Source organism: Puma concolor, chromosome B1 (genome assembly GCF_028749965.1).
Source record: "Puma concolor isolate L17-30 chromosome B1, mPumCon1.1.hap2, whole genome shotgun sequence".
NCBI lineage: Eukaryota > Metazoa > Chordata > Mammalia > Carnivora > Felidae > Puma > Puma concolor.
This window is the reverse complement of record NC_141670.1, coordinates 137,430,680-137,453,865: the sequence shown is the minus strand read 5'-3', so window position 1 is coordinate 137,453,865 and position 23,186 is coordinate 137,430,680. Positions and strand designations below refer to the sequence as shown.

Genomic DNA, 23,186 nt, shown 5'->3' with positions numbered 1-23,186 from the left:
AGTTTTAGAGGCCCAAGAAAAAGTTTTAATTTTTTTTAATCGAAAGAAAAAAATTACACTTTTTGGTAGAAGAAAATGGTTTAATGTATAATATTAATATATTCATTTTTAAAGCAACAGCCACAAAATATAATTTTTAGTATTTTCATATGCAGCCAGGGGCCCATGAATGTGGCCCTGATTGTTGCTGACAGTAATTATCTGAAACATCTCCTAGGAATGGATCGCAGAGGCTGTGTCTACATTCGACAGTGTTAGGTATTCAAAATGTTAAAGAGAGAAGAACATGCTGACTAAGCTTTAAGATTTTTGTGCTCCTTCTGGCTTTGTCTGTCTTCTGGGTTTCTGTTACCCACTGTCATCCCATCACAGGACTGGCAGAAGAAAAGGAAGACAGACAAAACTCGCTTTATTCCTGCCTGTGTTTTTGTCACACTGCTTCAAGGCGCAGAGGACATGGCCGCTCTTCCATTTGTTAGAGTACTATGAAGCCACCTGCATTTCCTCTACAACTGTGTCTGCACTAAAATTAAAAAAGGACAATTTGCAAATTCTAAAGTTTATACACAGAATAATACAAGGAATTTGGGGTCTACTGCTATGAATGCAGAACAATTCATTTTATTTAATTTTCATTTTGATAAATAAGACAAGTGTTTTCTTACCTTCAAATAACTATTCCCCTTTGTGAATATTTAATGACAAATGCACACAAACCGAAAGATAATGTTACTCAGAACACAAGTTTTGGATTAAAACAACACTATGTAAATACATATTGTTTTCTCAAGATAGCTGTACTGTGTCTCTTCATTCATTTACTTACTTTGGAGGTAAGGTTTCAATATCTCTTATTTCCCTGGTTGCTGTCATTGTAAATCCATCAATCACATAAAAATGCTCTTTACCAAAAAGAAGTAGCCCCTCACTTGTATCTAGGCCCTGGACCCGAGCACAGCGGTACATGTGTTGAATCTATAAAGAAAACCATAAACATTCACTAAGAGAGTTAAAAAAAAAATCCAACAACCCTGATAATTTCTTTTTTGATATAACTGAAACAAAATGTTTTGAAAATATGGATTTAGTGGGCAAACAGGATTTTACCGAGATGCACTCTGTCACGGTTTCCCCTGAGTTAAGCACATTAAACCTGAGTTTAAGCATGTTAAAAAGAATCAGCTAAAACTGCAATCTGATTTGCACTTGAGTTCAGTAAAAGGAGACAACCATTTAACTCACATCCAACACCTATCCATCCAATCCACTTCTCTCACAATCCACAGAGTACTCACCATGTGCCAGGGACATGTGTACTAGTTTCTAGGAGCGATGAACAAGTTAGATAAGGAAGGAGACAGAGACAATAAACTTGGCAGAAAAAAAAAAAGAGAATTGAGGTATACATGTAAGGAGATTAGGATTGTGCTCTTTGTGAGTCAAGAGTGCAAAAGGTCTGTTGATCCCGACAATCCTGAGTGAATCCCCCCAGTCCTGACACTTAGTTGTGGATTTAGCCAACTTTCTTAATTTCTCTGGGCCTCTCTGTCTGCATTTGTGAATTTCAAATCAACACTGGCTTGTTGTGAGAGTTACAGAGATAACATATGTAATCGTGTTAGAGACTGTTGGTGATGTTCTCTTTTACGCAACTCACTTTTGTCTTTTTACACGATATCTCCCGGAATGGGGACTGTGACATTTGTCCCTATTCGCTCCCCACCTGGGGTCCTGCCTGCCTGGCAGACTGCTCTGCCATTGTACAAAGCCAAACTTGGCAGAAGTTCTATTTTCCTCATAGTCAAAAAGAGTTGCTAAATCTCTCAATGTAAGTATTGTTCTCTTTCCAACGGGCAAGATCTAGTTCCTTCTTGCTTAAACTCAGTTCAACATGAGTCAAGGAAAAAATATCAGCAACCAATCTAGAGTCAAACAAATGTCAGTCTGAATATACTTCTTGCACTATTTAAACGTAAATCAATTAGAGCAAAAACTGTACTTAATGAGATTAAAAGTTTGAAAAATGAGTGTTAGAAAACAGATTTTTCTAAAACATGCAAACGTAGTCAATTTTCAACACATCTGAACTACTTTTATAATAAAAATGTAGAATGTTATAGGAAAAAAAACCAATACTTTGAAAATCATTCTATTGTAGTGTAAGATACAAACACAAAAATGTTTTTTGTAAGTGCATAGCTTGGTGAATTTTCAAATGCTAAAAATATGACACAGCCAGCATCCAGATTAAGAAACAGAACATTCCCAAGACTTCAGAAGCCTCTCTTGTGCTTGCTTCAGACCTCATGTACTTTTATAATTACATGATTTTTAAAAATATTTTCATTCAAGATTAATTAAGCCATATATTCAAACAGAATTTTAAAAATCATACCCTAAGTTCTGGTTATACCTTAGTGGGTAAGATTTCAAGGGTTACACTAAGGCCTAATATGAGAGGCAAAAAGACCACACTTTAAAAAGTCAATATTCACTACATGTTTAACTCACTCATTCCTTCATTTATTTATTCTTTTATTTACTCAACTAATCACTCCTTCCTTCAGAAGTTTATTGGGTATCTATTAGGTGATTGGAACTGTGTAAGGCAATGGGGATTGGAATAAGAAACACTGCCTGGCTATAAGGAGCTCCCTGCCTATGGGAAGAGATAGGCACAGGAACATTCATGACATGATAAAGGAGAACGATACATACAAGGCACTGTAAGAGCACAGGGGAGGGGTATCCAAGCAAGCCTGAGCTGGCAAGACAATCAAAGAAAGCCTCCTACATCTGAGTATTAAAAAGATCATGGGAAATGAGATTGTACCAAATGGGAGCCCCCAGGATAGATTATTATGCACGTGATGGAAGGAGGGGCATCTTGGCAGAAAACACAGTGAGTAAAGCACAGAGTAAAGCACTAGTATTATGGACGTGGTCAACTGTGGGGCACAGAGTGCTGCTTATAAGCTTATCAGGCTTATAAGGCAGAGTCAGTGAAGTGAGCCTGAACAGGTCAGCAGGGTGTAAGAGGTCGGGAGAGAAGTAGAAAGGTAAGGCGGTCTTCTGCGAGTGAAGGAGATGGGGCTTAAATATAAGCCTGGGGATGATGATACGGATGGGCTGAAGATGCTTGTACATGGTTAATGGAACTATGGAGGTGTTTAAAAAAACAAAACAAGGGGCGCCTGGGTGGCGCAGTTGGTTAAGCGACCGACTTCAGCCAGGTCACGATCTCGCGGTCTGTGAGTTCGAGCCCCGCGTTGGGCTCTGGGCTGATGGCTCAGAGCCTGGAGCCTGTTTCCGATTCTGTGTCTCCCTCTCTCTCTGCCCCTCCCCCGCTCATGCTCTGTCTCTCTCTGTCCCAAAAAAAATAAATAAACGTTGAAAAAAAAACAAAAACAAAAACAAAACAAAACAAGACCAGATTACTGAGTGGGTTGCGTGCATGGGTTTGAAACAGAAAATTATGGCAATAAGTATAGTCTAATAAAGGGTACAGAGATAGAGTAAACTAGGTATCAATGTTAATACTGTATTTGATGAAGCTTTGTGCTGTTTAGTGTGTTCAGATCGGTCAGAAAATCCTGAAAATGACAGATGTAGAGTACTGAATCCAAAAGGCTGCCTACTATTCACCCTGTATTTCATTTTAGGGGCTAAAATATTTATCTTCTGCCACCAGATAAATACCTATCAGTTAGTCTTGTAAAATGGAAACAAGTCACTTAAATACAATCCTTACTTTTTAGAAGCACAGTACCTTTTCTCCTTCCTCCAACAGGCGCAGTAGGGTAGCATTGTCTGTTTTCTCCTCCTCCTCTATAGAGCTGCCCTCAGCAATCTGGTCTTGTAGTTGCTCCTGGCTCTCCTCATCTCCTCCATCAGGTGCGGATCGAGACCGTTTTAGAGGAGGCTTGACCAGACCTATGGGATAATAACCATGACAGCCATGTGACCTTGCAGGGGCCATTTGGGAAGCAGTTTGGGCTCAGGCAGTCTCTCCCACGTATTTCCGAAATGAGGTAACTCTGAAAGGTACAGGGAGGCAGCACAATGCAGTGATTGAAGACATAGGCCCTAAAGTGAAATAGTTATGTGACCCTGGAGAATTATCTATCTGCCTTCTCTGAACTTCAGTTTCCTCATCTATAAAACTGGGACAAAAATACCATCTATCTTAGAGGGCTGTTGGGAGGATTTAATTGCTTATTCATGCTTAGCATCGTATTTAATAGTAAATACTAAATAAGTGTCAGATGATGATAGAGAGCTTAGCATAATTAATAGTAAGAATGGTGTTTCTTATGGACAGGTGTCATTGAGGAAGTATCATAAACAAATGATCAATCACTATCAGAAACAAAATTAAAGACAGCAAGTTATAAATATGATTATAAGAGATCCCACCTACATGGAAGGCCCAATGAGGACTATTTCAAGACTTATGTAACAAGCAGCAATATGGTCATTCATATATGAATCAAGGTGATCAAATCATCACATCATTAAAAAATACAATTCTTTAAAATACAGGACAGGTGACCTAATTTGCAGGTTAAGGAAACACTCTACTGTCTATATTTTGAAAATTTTATTAATAACCACAGGAGATGACATTAAAATCAGTTGATGAGATGCCAAAGTATGAGAAACACTCAAAATACACTCTAAACCCAACACTTAATTAATATTCTATACTTGTCCCAAAAAGTCATGTTACACCCAATGATAATTGTGCTAAGAATGTTGCAAAAGCTTAAGTCAGCCTTTTATTTTATTTATTTTATTTTTTACTTAAAAAAAATTTTTTCAACGTTTATTTATTTTTGGGACAGAGGGAGACAGAGCATGAACGGGGGAGGGGCAGAGAGAGAGGGAGACACAGAATCGGAAACAGGCTCCAGGCTCTGAGCCATCAGCCCAGAGCCTGACGCGGGGCTCGAACTCACGGACCGCGAGATCGTGACCTGGCTGAAGTCGGACGCTTAACCGACTGCGCCACCCAGGCGCCCCCAGCCTTTTAGAATCTTATCCTTTGAGCATGAGTTATCAGAGGTTCTGCTCTGCCTTGAGAAGAACCTTTTTTTTTTTTTTAAATTTTAATGTTTTTATTTATTTTTGAGACAGAGAGAGACAGAGCATGAGCAGGGTAGGAACAGAGAGAGAGGGAGACACAGAATCCAAAGCAGGCTCCAGGCTCTGAGCTGTCAGCACAGAGCCCGACGCGGGGCTCGAACTCACGAACGGTGAGATCATGACCTGAGCCAAAGTCGGACGCCAAAGCAACTGAGCCACCCAGGCGCCCCGAGAAGAACCTTCTTTTTATATATGAAAAAGTATAATAAGTAAGCAAGAGGGATCAAGTCCTGCTGAGAATATCCACAAGGGAGAAAAGCTTATATATATACTCATATATATATATATATATATATATATATATATATATATATATGTATTTTTTTTTTGAAAGTTAAGTTCTACGCCCAACGTGAGGCTTGAATTCACAACCCCCATATCAAGAGTCAGATGCTGTACTGACTGAGCCAGCCAGATGCCTCTATAGTTGCATTATTTTTAATAAATCAAAACTTCCAATTCTATGTCTAGCATAATACCATGCACAACACAGTAGGGACACCAAAATTTGTGGTTTTACCTCCACTGGAGATTAGGAAAATGAGGCCAAGCCAAGTCAAGTGCCAATGACCCAAACACAGGTCATCTGACTAACTCTGAAGTATACCTTAGCTTATATTAAGTAAATTCAGCTTTGGACCCACTTGTGTAACTGTGCTGGGGCAATGTCAAGAAAATTAGAAGACTATAAACCTTGCTCAACTACTACAAGTTTCAAGGATTCTAGGAAAATGTTAGATTACGAAAGGCTTACGAAGTCATAGTCACAATGAGAAGATGAATATTATAATAATACAAGAGACGGATCACAATTTTTGATGGGGTGTTTTGTTGACATGGTCATATACTATGTTTTTTAATCAACTGGATCTGAAATTTATTTATTTTTTTTTTAAATTTTTTTTTTTTCAACGTTTATTTATTTTTGGGACAGAGAGAGACAGAGCATGAACGGGCGAGGGGCAGAGAGAGAGGGAGACACAGAATCGGAAACAGGCTCCAGGCTCTGAGCCATCAGCCCAGAGCCCGACGCGGGGCTCGAACTCACGGAGCGCGAGATCATGACCTGGCTGAAGTCGGACGCTTAACCGACTGCGCCACCCAGGCGCCCCTGAAATTTATTTTTAATTTGAAGTCCTCAATTTATATTCTGAGGCTTTGTTTACAGAATATGCCAAGACTTTTGAATTTATCATTAATCAGAGGCTTAAAGTAGTTAAAACAATGGACCGATTTACTTATTCAATATTGACTGAATCCCCATTTTGCATTGGGCATGTGCCAAAAGTCATTGGTGAGAAGAAAAAGGATCTCTTGCCTCTGAGAAACTTATGTTTAGAAAACATAAAGCAGTGAAAAACACTGAAATTGCTGTAAGAGATATGAGCAAAATGTTCTCGGTGGACAGGGAAGTTGGAAAAGGCTTCAGAGAAGGAGGATTTGAAATTTGACCAGTGTCTTCAAGGTCTGGTGGGGTTTGTTAAGATTTAGATCATGGAAAAGCTGCAGGAAGCGGGGAGGGGGGCACACATATATAAAAGTTCAGAATCAAAAAGTCCATGTCTAATTCATCATCTCAGGTATGTTTTACTAAGCTCATAAAGCACAGATTTGGAATAATCTGTCTTAGCTCATAGGAAGAAATTTCTTACCTATTGTCTAACATGCACTAATAACACATTTAGTAGTTGTTTTAATTTTATAAATATTTATTTGGTTATCGGGGCATTGGATTAAAGTATCAGGTAACACTGAGAGTTCTGCCAAATGCACTAAAAACAAACTATCAGGCCAATAGGCACATTCTATCTATCTGTAGACAAGAAAGAAGAGCCAGTCTCTTTAGTTCTAATATAGAAATCAATTTTTAAGAAGAGTGAAATTGTAAAATATGAATGGATACTTTTATCCCTAGGGTTGGCCCTACTCTTTGCAGTAGCTCATATTTTCATAAAAATTCTAATGTAAGAGACGATCCAAAGTCATTTTTAACTAAATCCAAGAGGAAGGCTGACCTTTGACCTTAGCAATAGTATCTTCGCCATGCTCTGGTTCTTGCTGTGTAGCTTCACCTTCTGAACTCTCCACAATGGCATCCTGGACAATGGCTGGATTGCCAGAGGCTAGTCGCATGTAGTATTCTTTACTGTCATAACTTACAGCTCTTCTGTATCGAGCAGGTTTCTAAGAAATAACGGAAGAAAAGGATTCAGGTAGTTATTTTCAGAATTAAAATATAAGCTTCCTAGGGAAGGTATGGTGTCAAGACTTCATTATGTGTTACCTTTTTAAAGGGATTTTTGACAGACTATATTTATACACAAAAAATCCATACACTTTTGGGTTACGTTTCTCTACTTTTAAATTGTATTGGTTTTTAAAACATACATAAGTTAAAAAAACGATATTAGCAGTTTTTCTTCTTGAAATAGAAATAAATCACCTCTAGTCAAATAATGTTTTCATGTTAGTACTGCATGGCCTCACTGTAGTAGATGTATTAGAAAACCTTCTTAGACAGTAAAGAGAACACCCAGTGTTGGAGAGCATCAAGTTGCAAGAGGATGTCTGGTTTGTGAGGAGCCTGGAACTTTGCAAAATAAAGTTAAATAGTCAGGCCTAAAGGCCCATCCATTCAGTTGGAATCATCTGTGCCTGTGTTTATTTCAGATATCTGGAGGTAAAGACTTAGAACTGCACTGTTCTTCCCCATATTCCCAGTTATCACTAAAATTCTAGAAATTTTAGAGCATTCTGACCCAAGATGGAATCAACCAGCTTTAGGCCAGATGGTGCTCTTTGGCTGGCCTGCCCCTCCAAGCTGATACATTCAATTTGCTAAAACATTCCTGTTGTTTGTTGTGTAAAAATAACATGATCCATAAGTCTGCTAACTGAGTATATTAAGAACATATATAAGTCCATCTTGAAAAAGAAATTTATTACCTAGAAACATTAGAAAAGATATTTTTGGAATACGATTCAAGAGCGTTTCTTTTTCAAAATAATTAATATTTAACCTAAAAATAAAGTCTTCAATTGACCCAGACCTTTTTTCTTAAAAATATAATGGAAAAAATAAGGTCTAAAATGTCCTACAAAACTGCAAAACCACAGGGAGAATATATGTATAGAGGTTCCTCGATTAGAATGAGACCCAGACTTTGGATTAACAATTAAAAAAAAAGATGGAGTTTGAATCATGCTTTAAAACCTTCCCTTTCTAAACATTATTTCACTTTTCCTTTCTCATGAATAAGAATAGGTAATTAAAAATATTCTGTTGGCTTACTCTTCAACTCAAGTAGTCAATATATACTTTCCACTATAATGCTTTTTCAAGCAAGACCTTTTTAAACAAATGATTTCCAACTTAAGCGGAAAATAAATGTCCAATTGGAATATTTAGACTTAAATACTGAACCTATTTTGAGATAAAAAAAACTACATAACTGAAGCCACAATGCCCTTCTTTGAACTTTAGGTACAGAGTCAGGAGAGCAGCAAGCTAACTGAGGAATGATATGCAATAAATGGAAAGTGAAATATATAACATAGGAAACTATTAAAATGAGGTAAAATAATATTACAATGATGGAAGGACCAATCTGATAAGCAAACTAATAATACTGCAATAGTTTTGAAATGAAAGAAAGGTAGTAAACTTTGTAGTGTACCAATTCTTCTACGTTAAGTATAACAGTCTTATCTTCAACTCAAAATTGTTCTTTTAAAAAGATGAAAGCATAGTTAGTTATGGGCAAGACAATGAGTAGATGGGGGAACATCTACTTGGTTAAGGACTTCAACTTGGAAATATAAGCCTTATTCCCTAAATATTTGGAGGTAGTTTTCTGTGTTCTAAAGAATCGCTTTTTTTTTTTTTTTTAAACTGAGTAAGGTACTGAATCTTTCTGGAAAAAGAAAATAATTGTATATTTTTAAACTTATAATTAAAGTAAGCTAAAAAATTTTTTTAAGTGATCTATGTATATCTTAGTTTTCATTAAAGCCTTCTGGTTGAAAAAATAATTTTTAGAAGAGGATACTTCTTGTATTCTCAAAATACACACTATTTAGTATCTGGAGGAATTAAATGAGTAAATGAAAAAAAAAGTTGAGGGTGTCAGGCTGCCCATTACTAACATGCGTCAGAACTTGTTAGTTTATACGTGAAGCAATACACATTTTGTGGTGAGAGCAGCGAACACTCAACCTGTTAGTGAGCAGCAGACAGGCCCTAGAAAGCTAATTAGAATAAAGCTGAGAAAGATTAGGACATCTCTCAGCACGAATGACACCAACCTTTCAACTCTAAGGAACTTACAAGAACAAATTGAAAGTCAATCTTTTATGTTAGTCTAGTCTACCATGCACTAAAAAAACAAAAACAAAACAAAGAAAACTGCAAGTATTTTGCATTCTCTTATGGTAATTTGTGTTTTACCTTTTGAGGAATGATATCATCAGGTGTCTCGGGCTGTTTACTTGGGACCTCAGACTGAAAACAGGGTATTAAGTATAGACACATCAGAAAAAAAAAAAAACAAAAAACAAAACCAAAACAACAACAACATAAAGAACACCACAAAAATAAAATTTTCCTGAGGATTGTATGACATATGGAAGACACACTCAAAATTCATGTGATTATCGTCACTATTTTTTAATTATCCAAAGTAGTTTTAAAGTAAAAACTACACTAAAATTCTCAAGGCTAACTGAACAGGACTAACTGAAAAATCACAGACAAAACCTCAGCACAGGCGGCCAATGTCATGGATGATTGACAGGCAAGTCTATATGGCTTCAAAAGGAAAAAAACAGAAAACTGGATAATAGAATCTAATGCTAGCTATTACCTTCCACCTGCCTTTCACTGTGCTTATCCTTATGTCTGTTTCATAACGGGAGTAACTGGTTTACACCATTATCTCCAAAACCCCACACCACAGAAATCATGAGGTGCTTTCCTCCCCTAAAAGCCCAATGCCCTACTTTCTTTACTACTTTCCCACCTACAACCCCACAATGGCTGAAAGCAAAAGGGAGACTGGGCCATCAGTCTCCAGGCCAAAAGTTTTGTAAAGAGCACTTCCAAAAATATTAGGTGGCAGCTATATATTTTACTCTCAGAATAAAATCTCAACTAACAAGAAGGCAATTTCTTTTGAGCTGTCGTGTTGGGCTTATGCACGTAAACACACACGGATAGCTACATACAGACAATAATGCACCCAAGAACTACTCCCAATTTTTCTTCCTTCTTATCTGGAGTTGACTTCTAGTACCTTTCCCCACGGTAAACACGCGTCAGCAAAATGACTTCACAAGGGTTTCTTCCCTAGGCAAAACACACACTGGACTACTGGGCATTCTTTCAAATACTTCACATGGTTTTAATAAATGTTTATCTTTAAAAGCAAACTTTTAAAAGCATACCTTGTAATGAAGAATAATCTTTAAAATATATATCCATGTTCTCTATCTTGGTAAGGGTACTGGCTACACGAGTATAAAATACACACATGTGAATATACAATGGTACTTAAGATTTGTATATCTCAATGTATGTAAAATTTACGCCAATAAAAAAAGAATTATAAACAAAAACTGAATTCTAATTATTGATATGCATGTGTAATATTAAGGGGTGAAGGGTACTGACTCTGCAACTCTCTCTGAAATTCATTAAAAAAGACTAAGATAGATTGCTGGATGTGTGACAGACCAATATAGCAAAATGAACAAATTCCTATTGGCAAATGCAACTTTGATGTCCACTATTTATCACCAACCAGAATGCTGGCAGGGTCTGAAATGCACACGCTTTATTTTCCCTGCAGCATAGGGTACAGTACCAGTCTAATACATACTTGCTCATTGATCCACTCACTGAGGCTCTTGTTTCACTACAAGGCACAGCATTCAATCAATAGTAAAGAGATAAGCTATACCAATAACTTTAATATTATCATACCTCTCTTTTACTAAAAAAAATTATAACTAAATTATAATTGTTTACACAGAAATCTAAAACTTTCAAAGTCAGAATTTCTAGAAAACAATTCTTCAGCCATTTTTCTTCACATTTTTCTATAATGCTGACAATGGCATTTCCTGAATGAGTTGCTTAGTTTCTAGGAATCCTGTGACATCTGTATATTAAACAAAAAATATATGTGACAGCAGCCACAGGAGATTCCCTTAATTAGAAAAGGAAGCTTCTAGTAAGTTGATTACCCTTCTGTCCCAAGCAGCCCAAAATTAATAGGTAGGCAATGGGGTCTTCACCCTGGTGGTAACTGCAAATAATAGAACACTTGTTTGAGATAATTATTCTATGAAAATAAGGAGACCACAGAATTAAAACCTGGTTTTCATATCTAAATACAATTTTTTTTAAAATGGCAAAATATGGAATCTTATTCTCCTTACTTAGGATTCAGAGTAATGACACAATTGCTTAAAAGCCACTGGATTTTATATTTTCATCATATCCTCTGCTCACATCTTAACAACATCTACAACTGACATTACCACCTAAAATACAGAATTACAGGGGCACCGGGGTGGCTCAGTCAGTTGGGTGTCCAACTCGTGATTTCGGCTCAGGTCATAATCTCATGATTTGTGAAATTGAGCCCCAAGTCTGCTTGGGATTCTCTCTCTCTTCCCCCTCCCCCACTCACGAATGCACTTTCTCTCAAAAAAAAACTTTAATAAAAAATATAGAATTACAGTGCAATTTAGCATAGCTGTTTTAGTAATGGAAATTATCCCAAAAGGAAAGTCTTTTTTATTTTTATTTTGAGAGAAACAGAGACAGAGACAGTGTGAGTGGGAGGGGCAGAGAGAATCCCAAGCAGGCTCCTAACTGCCAGTGCAAAGCCCAACGCGGGGCTTGAACCCACAAACCGCAAGACCATGACCTGAACCAAAATCAAGTCTGATGATTAAACTACTGAGCCACCCAGACACCCCCCAAAAGGAAAGTCTTAAACTTCAACAGCTCTCAGTTTCTACGGGATCCTTTCAAAAGGCTGGAAAGAGGCGTCCGAGTAATTTTGTAGCCCGAAGTTTACACTCCTTTTCTTGTAGAGCCCTCTCCCAAATTATATAAGTTTTAGGCCCAAATGTCATAATTTGGCTCTAGCCCTTTTTACTAGAAAAGTTTCAGAATTAGGAAAATTCTACAGAATGCTAAATGAGAAAGCAATGGAAAAGTCTTTAATTTCAGGAGAAAGAGTGCTGATATGTCCATTCATTCAACACTGATTAAGTTCCTGATACTCTGTTAGCATTAGAGAGACAAAACCTAGCATACTGTTTCTGTCTGGAAGAAATTCACTGTTCACCAATAATGTCACAAAACCATCAAAGGTTAGAATCTCTTCTTTTTCAAAAGTGATTCAACTTCTGAGGAACTGTCATCCTATATACTATGTCTTACTCTACTACTTACTGGATGCACCCTAGAACTTCTCTACATTTTGATGCCTCCTCTGTGTAACTGGGAAAACAGTACTAACTATACTTCAGAGGACTGTGGTGAGATGTAATGAAACTGCACGTAAACTGCTCTGCAGAGCATCAAGCTCACTGTGCTTCGTAAGCACCTACTCTTCTTTTTTGATCTTATGATACAAGTCAGTAGGAGAGCAGCTGCTTCTACTTTTTGGAATCTTCTTTGCTGTAAACATTGCCAGACTGCATATTCCATAAAATAAAAGTGGACATTTAATGGCATTTTAAATTTACAAGAATTCTGAACTGGCAAAACCAAAATAATTAGTCATTCAGAAAATTTCATCACAGCAGATTCAGATTAACCTTGACTCGTGAATGGACTAAGCCACATAAATTCCACATTCTGTAACTGTCTCCCCTTCCCACCTGCTCTTTCCTTTTCTGTAAATGTATCTGCAGCCTTTCTTGACTGCCTTGTATTTCCCAATATGTAACCCATCTGGCTGAAAAATAAGTTCCATATGGTACATACTTATTTCTGAGACTGTTTAGATTTCTTAGGATGGTGAACGCCTTTGCTTACGTAAAATGCTAATGATACTAAGGTTGTAAGTGTGAACTTCAAATAGGTTATTTTGTTTTTATCTGATACGGAAGTTTAAATATACTTCTATAAAGTTGAATGACACGGGTATAAAGAAGGAAAGGAATAAACAATATAAAAATATGGTTATATAAGTAAAAAATATGCCTCAAAAGCATATGCCTCAGTTAAATAAAAATAGTGGGTTTGTCACATTTTTAGGAGAGCATATTTGTCTTATATTTTAGTATTCTTGAATGGATTCAATTTAAATGACTGTTGACTCAAGAAATATTTTATCAGATTGTTACAGGCTTAAAGTCTTAATTATTCACTTGAGGAAAAGATTAAGAATTAGAGACTGTATTGCTGGTTTGCTCAGACAAAAGTAGGTGCTAGTAAAAGGCTGCAAAATATGGGTGGATTTTAATTTTTTTTAATATGGTGTACTAGTATTAGAGATTATGGTGCTTTAAGTTACAGCTGTACCAAGTATGACATTCTTGACAGAATGGAATAGCTCTGGGAAAAGTGAACTTTAGGAAGTTATGTTGAAAAATCTTAACTGTTTATTAGCAGGTCTAAGACCCATATTCTTTAAAAAATTTTTTAAACATTTATTCATTTTGAGAGACAGAGAGCATGAGCATGGGAGGGGCAGAGAGAGAGAGAAGGAGACACAGAATCTGAAGCAGGCTCCAGGCTCTGAGCTGTCAGCACAGAGCCCAACACAAGGCTCAAACCCACGAACTGTGAGATCATGACCTGAGCTCAAGTCCGATGCTTAACCCACTGAGCCACCTAGAACCCCTATATATTCTAAGAAGTATGAGAACAGTAGTGAAATCAGTGGGTACAAAATAAATAGAGCCAGGGTTTTGGCAGGAAAAAAAGGGTCACTGGAACAATGCAAGCTTCCCTCACATTATAGAACCCAAACTACTTATTAGAAGATCCACGTTCTAAGCTTCTTTTATAAATCTTAGTTTCTTTAATTGTCAAGAGAATCAAATATCAAGTCAAGAATGTATTTTAAAATATTTAAAGTATTTAAACCATGAAAGGTTTTGAAATGAAGTTTTTAATGCAATATAATAAAACTTCTACAGTTGGCAAGTGTTTGATTCTAAACATTTTTAGAATTCTAAACATTTTGTATTAACCACATATCCAAAAACAAACCCCAAATATTCTTTAGTGATCTGTAGTGATCTGGGTTTCTAACTGGGTATAGGAGTTTACACTAGATTTATTTCAAAGACAGCTAAATACTGGAGTGAAACACAGCATGGAATACATTCCCTTGAGAGAGAGTCACCATTCTGTCTTCATGAAGCATAGTGTGATCAGATCCTTGGGGAGGAGGAAATTCTTAGAAGATGCTTTTCCAGACTGTGTTTTTTTAAAAGCTACAATTTTAATTTTTTTTAATTTAAATGAGATTAAAGGAAGATGTAAGAATTTTTCGTCAAAAAGGAGTATAGATTAAGAACAAGTCACGAAACAGTGGTCTAAAAATCAGGAATTCTCTAGAGCTGTTCTGGTCTAGAATGGCAGCCACTGACCACATGAAGTGTGGCTAGTCCAAACACAGGTGTGCTCTCAAGTGTGAAATATGGACTTCATTTCAGAGACAAGGTACAAACACAGGTAAATGATTACACATTAAAAAAACAGAATGAAGAAGCTGGATAAAATGACAGGTGAGACCCCCTTTCAGCTTCCAAAGCTGTGATTCTACAATAAACATGAGTTTTCTAAGGACAAAAGTGCACTTCGTTTTGGAGGCAAAGGATTATTATTGGACACCGAAGAGTTGAATTACTATTTTGAAATGTTAAGAGGGTTTTCAGAATTGAACTCAGTGGATTTTATAGTCTTGTGGTTTCTCTTTTAAACTTGTAGTGGCTTTCTTGGGAAAGTATACTTTTCTTCTGTTTGTTTGCTTGTTTTTGTTTTTAAGTAGGCTCTACACCCAATGTGAGGCTTGAACTCACGACCAGGAACTGACTGAGCCAGCTAGCCACGCCCAGGAGAGTGTATTTCCCTAAACTTAAAAACACGATTCCTGTGCCATCATCGGCTTGGACGAAATTTTTCTAGTCCATGTGCAAAAGTCTGAAGAAAGGCTTTGGAAAGGGTGACTTCTCTGAATAAAAAGAACTTCTGCCGTGTTTTAAACCTGTGGAGTCCGTGATGAAGTTTCTTGATATACAGAGAAAGATACATATTCAGGCTATTATTCTTTAGCTGTTGTATTTCTTCAAAGGATACTGCCTAGTGCCACTGTTTATTTACGTAAGTCACTCGGAATGCTTTCTGGCACACGAATAAGCACCACAGAAGTAGCTCTCTAATTTTAACCAACTGAGTCCTAACAGCTTTTGAGATGGGACTGTTACTTTCTCCATTTTAGGCACAAGGAAATGGAAACCTGGCGTGGCTCGTGGCCTGTCCCAGGTCACTCAGCGAGTGAAGTGGCAGAGGCTGGCTGGAAACCCTGGCAGTCGGCCCCAGAGTCTGTCACGGTGTCTCCTTGCTGCCTTGTTGCACTGCTTCATCCCACACCCACCACCCTGTGTTATCAATCTGACACTGTTCGGTGAAGTTCCTAAATTAGAGATTTTAGGTAAACGACCTAAGAGGAGAATGCTTGCCAAGAGGAAAAATTTTTTAAGAGCCATTACGAACATTTAACTCTGAATACTCACCGCCACGTTGGTCTCTTGCTCCGTTTCTGGCACATAAGGGTAATGGTTATAAAACATATCATTTCGCACCATTTTTTTCCTCATTCTGCAGGGCCCTTCTGTCATCTCCAACATCCATTTGTCTAGATGGGAACCGATGGGGGGGCCCCACAACCCTCGCTCCCGCAACAGTTCGTACTCGATCTGGCACCACTCCTCTGTCACGTACTTCAGGGCATTTTGCTGGCGCTACGGGGAGGGGGTCCAGGTTGGTTTTCAAGCAAAAGTGGGAGCAATAATTAAAAGTCTACAAATAACTTAAAACCAAGTTAATATTTGGAAACAAAACCAGTATATACCATTTCAGTCAATAGTATATAAGTAGAATTACATTTATTTGTTGCTCTATAACAATAAAACTGTTAAAAAACATCAGGCTGCTAATTTTGTGAGAAGGTACGGTTTTTATGGTGGCCAAAGTGATTACTTTAGCACCAAGTAAATGACAGATATGTACAAGGCACAGTGTGCAGTGCCTTATGAAAATACACTGAAATGGTTAGTTCAGTGTAAGTTAATGGATAAACACAGTAACTTAAGGATGAGACCCCTTCCCACCCTCAAGTTATAAAACAGGTAGGTACTAGAACCTGGATAGGAGAAAATCTAGTGAATCAGATCAAGAAATAGTGCCAGCACACCACATTACTGCCAAACTTGGTAACGTTTCCAAAAATTTTAGGTAAAGAATATAAACATGCAGTTCTGGTAAATAACTTGACATTCATAGAAGAATAAAAGAAAAACCATTTTTAGTTGGCCACTGGGATAGATCCAAACCACTTTACTTAAAAGAAAATTTCTGAATTGGTATAACTTCTTGGTATATATCAAATATCAAGGCATATAGCACATTAAAAAAAATTTTTTTTTAATGTTTATTTATGTTTGAGAGACAGAGAGTGAGCGGGTGAGGGGCAGAGAGAGAGGGAGACACAGAATCGGAAGCAGGCTCCAGGCTCCAAGCTGTCAGCACAGAGCCCGATGCGGGGCTCAAACTCATGAACTGTGAGTTCATGACCTGAGCGAAGTCGGACGCTTGACCAACTGAGCCACCCAGGCGCCCCAAGACGTATTGCACATTTAATGATTGATGGAATAGAAGAATACAATATCAATCTAAGAATAAAGATCTCTTTCTACAACTAACAGTGAAGATTACAGAATGAATAATCTTGAAGTTACATAATATCATAGTAGTATTTAATGTATTCTTGGTGGGGAAGTCAATACCCTGTAACAAATAGCTAGTGTATGCTCCTAAAATATTAGCAATTCAGCATTCAGAAATCTTTAATAGATCTAAATCAGCCATTTTGGAAATAAAATATTTAGGATAAGTTTTTGAGTAATCATGAATTCACCAAGAGGATTTCACTGAATTTATTTCTTACCAACACAATCACTAAGTGACTATGAGAAAAAAAAAATTTCATCTTCAAGTTTTTTTTGAATTTTAAGAGACTTTTCCGAGACTTTGATGCATATTTTCATAGTCTCCTTGTTAAGTCTGAGAGAGATTTTCTTGTATTTTAATATTTATTAGGAACAACACATGCAATACGTCAGTACCATTGACATTAATGGTATTTAGTTGTGATTTCCAGTTTGTTGTTTTTTGCAATGCCATCTGCTTCTAGAAAGTTCAAATTTTTCTGTCTTAAAACCAATGGCCAAAGTAGCTGGCAGGGATAATTTAAAACATCATCTGATGATGAACGCAGTTCAGTAACTTACTCTTCGGGTTAAAAAAGTATCATGAGAAACAAGTCTTTTCTCAGTCAAGGAACACAAAACAAACCTTTATTATAGTTACGAATTCTTACCTCCTGATATTCCTTATATTGTGTATCTACTAAGTCACGGACAACAGCAATATGTGTAAACATCCACTGAGAAATCTCCTAACAATGGACGGAAAATGAGATGTTAATATTTCATGGATTGCCTGAAAAAATGCTAACTAGCCTTAAAATAATGCCAAATTATTTATTAAATTAATATTCTGCTAAAGGCACAACTACAAAATAAACAAAACCCTAAAAGATTAATTATCTGATGAATCTAATGGAGGCTTGCATGATGGACACAGATCCACTCCTAGCCCTCCCCTGCTCAATGCCCCTTCAAGGACACGCTTGCTCCTACAGCCTTTGAGAGTGCCATCAGCACCTTCAGGGATCACCACAGCTGCAGAGAACTGCCAGGGAACCCCAAACCTAATGACGGGGTGATTTGGAGGCAGGCAAGTTCAGCTATTTCAGCTCAGTACAGGTCAACTGGGGCAGGCCATTTTGGCCCCAAAGCTCCACTTAGGTCAGTTCAGGCTAGACCTGCCTTGTAACCTAGTGTTTCCCTGTGATCAATTCTGCTTCCTTTCTTACCCTTCCACAAATATGGACCACAAGGGCAACTGTAATAAACACCTTGCACCAAACTCCCTCTAGGTGTGCTTCCTGGAGAACCTGGCCTAACACATGGAATGTGTGAATGATACATATTGTTTCTCTCAGACCCTCACAGCTGCCTAAGATTCTGGGATGGTAGAGGAAGTATGATGAAGAAGCAATTAACATAGGTAGAGGAGTTTTGAAAAAATCAATCACAGATATATATGACAAGGTACTAAAGAACAAAACAACCATTTTGTTCTGCTACTGCTTTAAAATTTATATAATTATCAGTAACAAAATTATTGGAAGTTTGGAAAAACTGGGAAAGATTACCCACTGTCTGATCACAGATCAGTATCTGGATGTCACGTCCAGTTATGAAGTGGCTGTGCATACACAACACTCAGAACGCAATTTTATCATAGACAGTTGGGAGACGTTCTCATTATGTGGGTTCTTTCCTTCTCTCTTCTAAAGCAACAATGCAGAAAAGTTGTACTTCAAATCACACGCTTGTACATGTTAAATGTATTGTATGAAACACTACAACTAAACCTTGAAATACAGATTTCTGATAGTACCATCGATGAAGCTAAACAACGTACCTGGGTGGAAAGACTGTGTTTGTTAAGACCACTTTCCTTTCGATTCCTTCTTGATCCTGTTAACTTGGAAAGACCAAAACCACTGCTCACGCGGGATAATTTGGATTGCGTGGTGGGCGCTAGAGCTTCTCCTCGACTTATGCATTTCTTCTCGTGGGCTGTGAAATTAAAATTACATGACTTTGAAATTTCTCCATGTATTTCTCAGTCTTACTTTTAACACTTTTGTGTCATGGTTACAAACCACAATTTTGTAGTTATGAAAAGCAGCTGACATTATAGACACAGACATTCTCTTAGATATCACACATTTACATGGATAACTGCTTGGGAATTACTGTACTAGTTGAATTTACATTTGGCTGAAGCCTCACAGCTCTGCAGTAATACGCAAACTTACTTTAACTGCATTCAGTTTCTGTGTTAACAACAATTCACAACCCCCTATCTAAAATATTTGGTGCTGCATATACTCTGGAATGTAGAATGTTTTGGATTTTAAAAAAGTGATACGTTACCTACACTATATATTATATAGTACCAACAGAAGGTCAATGACAGTAAACCATAAAATGAACAAATTAATATTTCTGCAGCAAAATGTGTGAATATTTATACTAAGTAGGATATATCAAGATAGGTTAGGCTTTGCTAACCAGTGATTTTGGGCACCAAATTCCTCAAAAATCCTTGGATTTTCAGGGCTTTTTGAATTTCAGAATTACAGAAGAGGGATTATGGATTTGTAGACAAGATGGTGACCATAATGAACATCTGCAGGCAGAGTATTATTTACACATTTATAAATGGCAGAGGGGTAGGTAACACATCTCAGATTTAAAAAAAAAACAACAACAACAAAAAAAAAAACAACAAAAAAAAACCTGAGGAAAAAAAAGCCAAATCTCAACATAACCATTCTAGAATGGCTGTTAACTTTCACTTTTGCCGCCATAAGACCCTTTTGGCATAGTTTTAATTACCTATCTAAAGTGTACCCATAGACAACAGTCGCATGTAAAATCTCTTGTTCATATCATCTCTGAGGACTCTCTTACCCAGATGATTCTGCCAACACTTTAAACCAGCTTCTTCAATGAGTGGCCTTGCTATAGCTATGTCCACATGACCCCTCTCGTTCACAGGTAGAGTGACTTTGAAAAGCTCCTCCAAGGCTTGTTTCTTACTATGAATTAATTCAGTCCAAACTCTGTTGACAGCTTTTATAAGAAGCTGACGCCCTAGGAAATGGAAAAAAGCAACTTATCAAAAACACAATATAAAGGTAGTTAGTAATTTTCTTCATGTTTTACATCTAAGAATCTCATCTAGGGTACTTAGTTGTCAAAAAAAAAAAAAGCTTCATATCATATTTTTTTATATTTTATTTTTTTGACGTTTTATTTTATTTTTGGGACAGAGAGAGACAGAGCATGAACGGGGGAGGGGCAGAGAGAGAGGGAGACACAGAATTGGAAGCAGGCTCCAGGCTCTGAGCCATCAGCCCAGAGCCCGACGCGGGGCTCGAACTCATGGACCGCGAGATCGTGACCTGAGCTGAAGTCGGACGTTTAACCGACTGAGCCACCTAAGCTCAGTAAAAATTATTATTCAGATAACCAAAACAGTGGTTGGTTACTTGGAGAACTTAAGAAATATATATGTTCATGGGGCACCTGGATGGCTCAGTTAGTTAAGCATCCAACTTTGGCTCAGGTCATGATCTCATAGTCGTGTTTTTAAGCTCCACATTGGGCTCTGTGCTGACAGCTCAGAGCCTGGAGCCTGCTTCAGATTCTCTCTGCCCCTCCCCTGCTTACACTGTGTCTCTGTCTCTCAAAAATAAACATTAAAAAAAATTTAAAAATATATATTCATATGTATGCAAAAGACTGCATTTTTACTTATAAAACTAGAAATTGAATACACAGAAATTTTATTGTCTAGCTTCTTCTATGTAAAAACTTACCCCCATTTAAAAATAATTTTTAAATCTATTTAAGTGGAAAATTAAGTTACTTGTTCCTAAATTTGCAAAAGGAAAAAGAGAACAAATATTTGAAAAGAATATTTATATTTACTATTAAATTGCATCTTACTAAGGATTCCTTGCTAATTTGTCTGACTCCTGCTCTAGACCAATCTTTACCAAGCATCAGAGTCACCTGAATGGCCTGTTAAAACAGACTGCTGGTCTCCATGCCCAGAGTTTCTGATTCAGTAGATCTGAGTGGGGCCAGAGAATCTGTTTTTCTAACAAGCTCTCAAATGATGCTGATGTGGTTAGTCTGCTTTGAGAACCAACGTTCTAAACTGTTAGTTCCGTGTGGGGTGAAAACAGTCACTGTTCCTCAGTGTCTGGGCTTCAAAATGTGTTAGTGAAAGCAAACAGAGTAAATTAATGCTTAAATGAATGAAAGAGTGAGTGTTGGCCTTCCAAAGGATAAAGTCATATGCTAAACCACCACACTGTATGGCTGGGGAGACCAACACTACTGTAGTTATCTGACTTTTCTATGGACCAACATGGAAATTAGAAATCAATCCACCCCAAAGACTTTAATGCACAATACTTATAAAAATCAGTGGGAAAACTAGATTAAAAGAGAATAAAAACGGTAGTAGTGGGGCACCTGGGTGGCTCAGTCGGTTAAAAGTGTCGGACCCTTGATTTTGGCTCAGATCATGATCCCATAGGAGATCAAGCCTGGAGTTGGGCTCTGTGCTGGGCATGGAGCCTGCTTGAGATTTTCTCTCTCCCTCTGCCCTTCCCCTGCTTGCTCCCACTTTCTCTTTCTCAAAAAAAAAAAAAAAAAAAAAAAAAAAAGAAGAGTAGTGACAACCTGTCTCAAGCAGTATTTGTCTCTAATGTGACATGTCTGACACTACCAATAGGCAGCTCTCTTAATGGCAAATGCCAAGTCAGTATTTGCACCACTAGCTGTGCAAAGGTAAATAAATATCAAGTCTCCCAGTGTTACCATGAAACGCTGAGGGCCAGCAATATCAGCGGTTAGTGGTTTACCCATTTTGGCATAAGGAGAGCTACAGCTACCAGGTTGATTTAGATGTTGGTGGGCATATAGGTGTGGATTCAGGTGTGACCTACTGGGGGGCTGGTTGTCAATGCTGACAGTTTCTCAAGTGAGGTTTTTAAAATTTTTTTAATGTTTATTATTTTTGAGAGACACAGAGAACGCCAGCCAGTGGGGGAGGGCAGAGAGAGGGAGACCCAGAATCTGAAGCAGGCTCCCGGCTCCGAGCTGTCAGCACAGAGCCCGATGCGGGGCTTGAACCCACAAACTGCAAGATCATGACCTGAGCCAAAGTCGGACACTTAGCCGACCAAACCACCCAGCCGTCTCTTAAGTGAGTTTTTTTGGAAGAGGGCAGGGTGTAACTTAAAACTTGGAAATGAAGGAGTGGGGAGAGAAAAGGAAGAAAACATATTGAGGCAATTACCTTCACTAATATCTTGGCTGTAACCACCATCTGGTTCAATGTCAGAGGGTATCATAATGTGCCATGTAGTCATGCGGGCTTCTGCTTCCAGTCCGAACCCATCCACGTTGCTGAAAAATTCCAGTTTAAACTATATGAAGGAAATGACTGTAGCTGAAAACCATAATGACCAAGTATACCTCTGCAGACACAGGTAAATGCGGGTTCTATTACAAAGTTCCATAATTGGCAGACAGACATTCAGCAGATGCACAAAACAGAACTTCCTACTTTAGCCTAAAAATGCCGTTTAAAGGGGTGATCTCACAAACCCACTTGACTAACTATAATTAAAAAGACACAACAGCACTGAGATGCCTTCTGATCACTATTAACATTTTTACCTAAAAATTATAAAAAGGTCATTTAAGAACATTCTGCTCATATGTCTATGTACCACCTCCCTCCAGTCTCTTATGCCACCATTTTTGCTTCAGTGGCAGTCAATTACTTGCAGTTTCCCCTAAGTGCCACATTCTTGCCTCCTCCAGGGCAATCATACAGATGGCTCCTTCTTCCAACATCACTCTTATCCCCTTTGGAGGGCTAACCTCCTCCTTAACCATGTTCAAGTTGTAACTCGGCAGGTGTCTCCTCCAGTTAGGGGCATGTGTTCCATGCTCCCAAAGCACCATGCTTCTAGCACAGCACTTAGCACCCTGACCAGTTTTGCTTACTTCTATCTTTACTCCTAGACTGCATATTTCAAAACCCCACCATGGGTTCCTTCTTGCTCACA

At 37.8% G+C, this 23,186-nt stretch overlaps 1 protein-coding gene across 15 annotated transcripts in view; it reads right to left on the bottom strand.

The window, feature by feature from the left end:
* WDFY3 (WD repeat and FYVE domain containing 3) overlaps positions 1-23,186 on the bottom strand; it is a 277,574-nt gene that overhangs the window by 39,793 nt on the left and 214,595 nt on the right. For 13 of the 15 annotated variants that reach the window (XM_086704669.1, XM_086704671.1, XM_086704668.1 and 10 more), the window contains 9 exons: positions 22,409-22,518; positions 20,005-20,187; positions 18,947-19,104; positions 17,775-17,852; positions 15,910-16,137; positions 9,593-9,646; positions 7,161-7,329; positions 3,770-3,933; positions 827-975 (listed from right to left, as the gene is read on the bottom strand). In XM_086704669.1, coding sequence (XP_086560795.1) covers positions 827-975; positions 3,770-3,933; positions 7,161-7,329; positions 9,593-9,646; positions 15,910-16,137; positions 17,775-17,852; positions 18,947-19,104; positions 20,005-20,187; positions 22,409-22,518 — 1,293 coding nt within the window. The remainder of the gene's footprint in view (positions 1-826; positions 976-3,769; positions 3,934-7,160; positions 7,330-9,592; positions 9,647-15,909; positions 16,138-17,774; positions 17,853-18,946; positions 19,105-20,004; positions 20,188-22,408; positions 22,519-23,186) is intronic. The other 2 variants (XM_086704677.1, XM_086704680.1) reach the window with 1 other exon arrangement.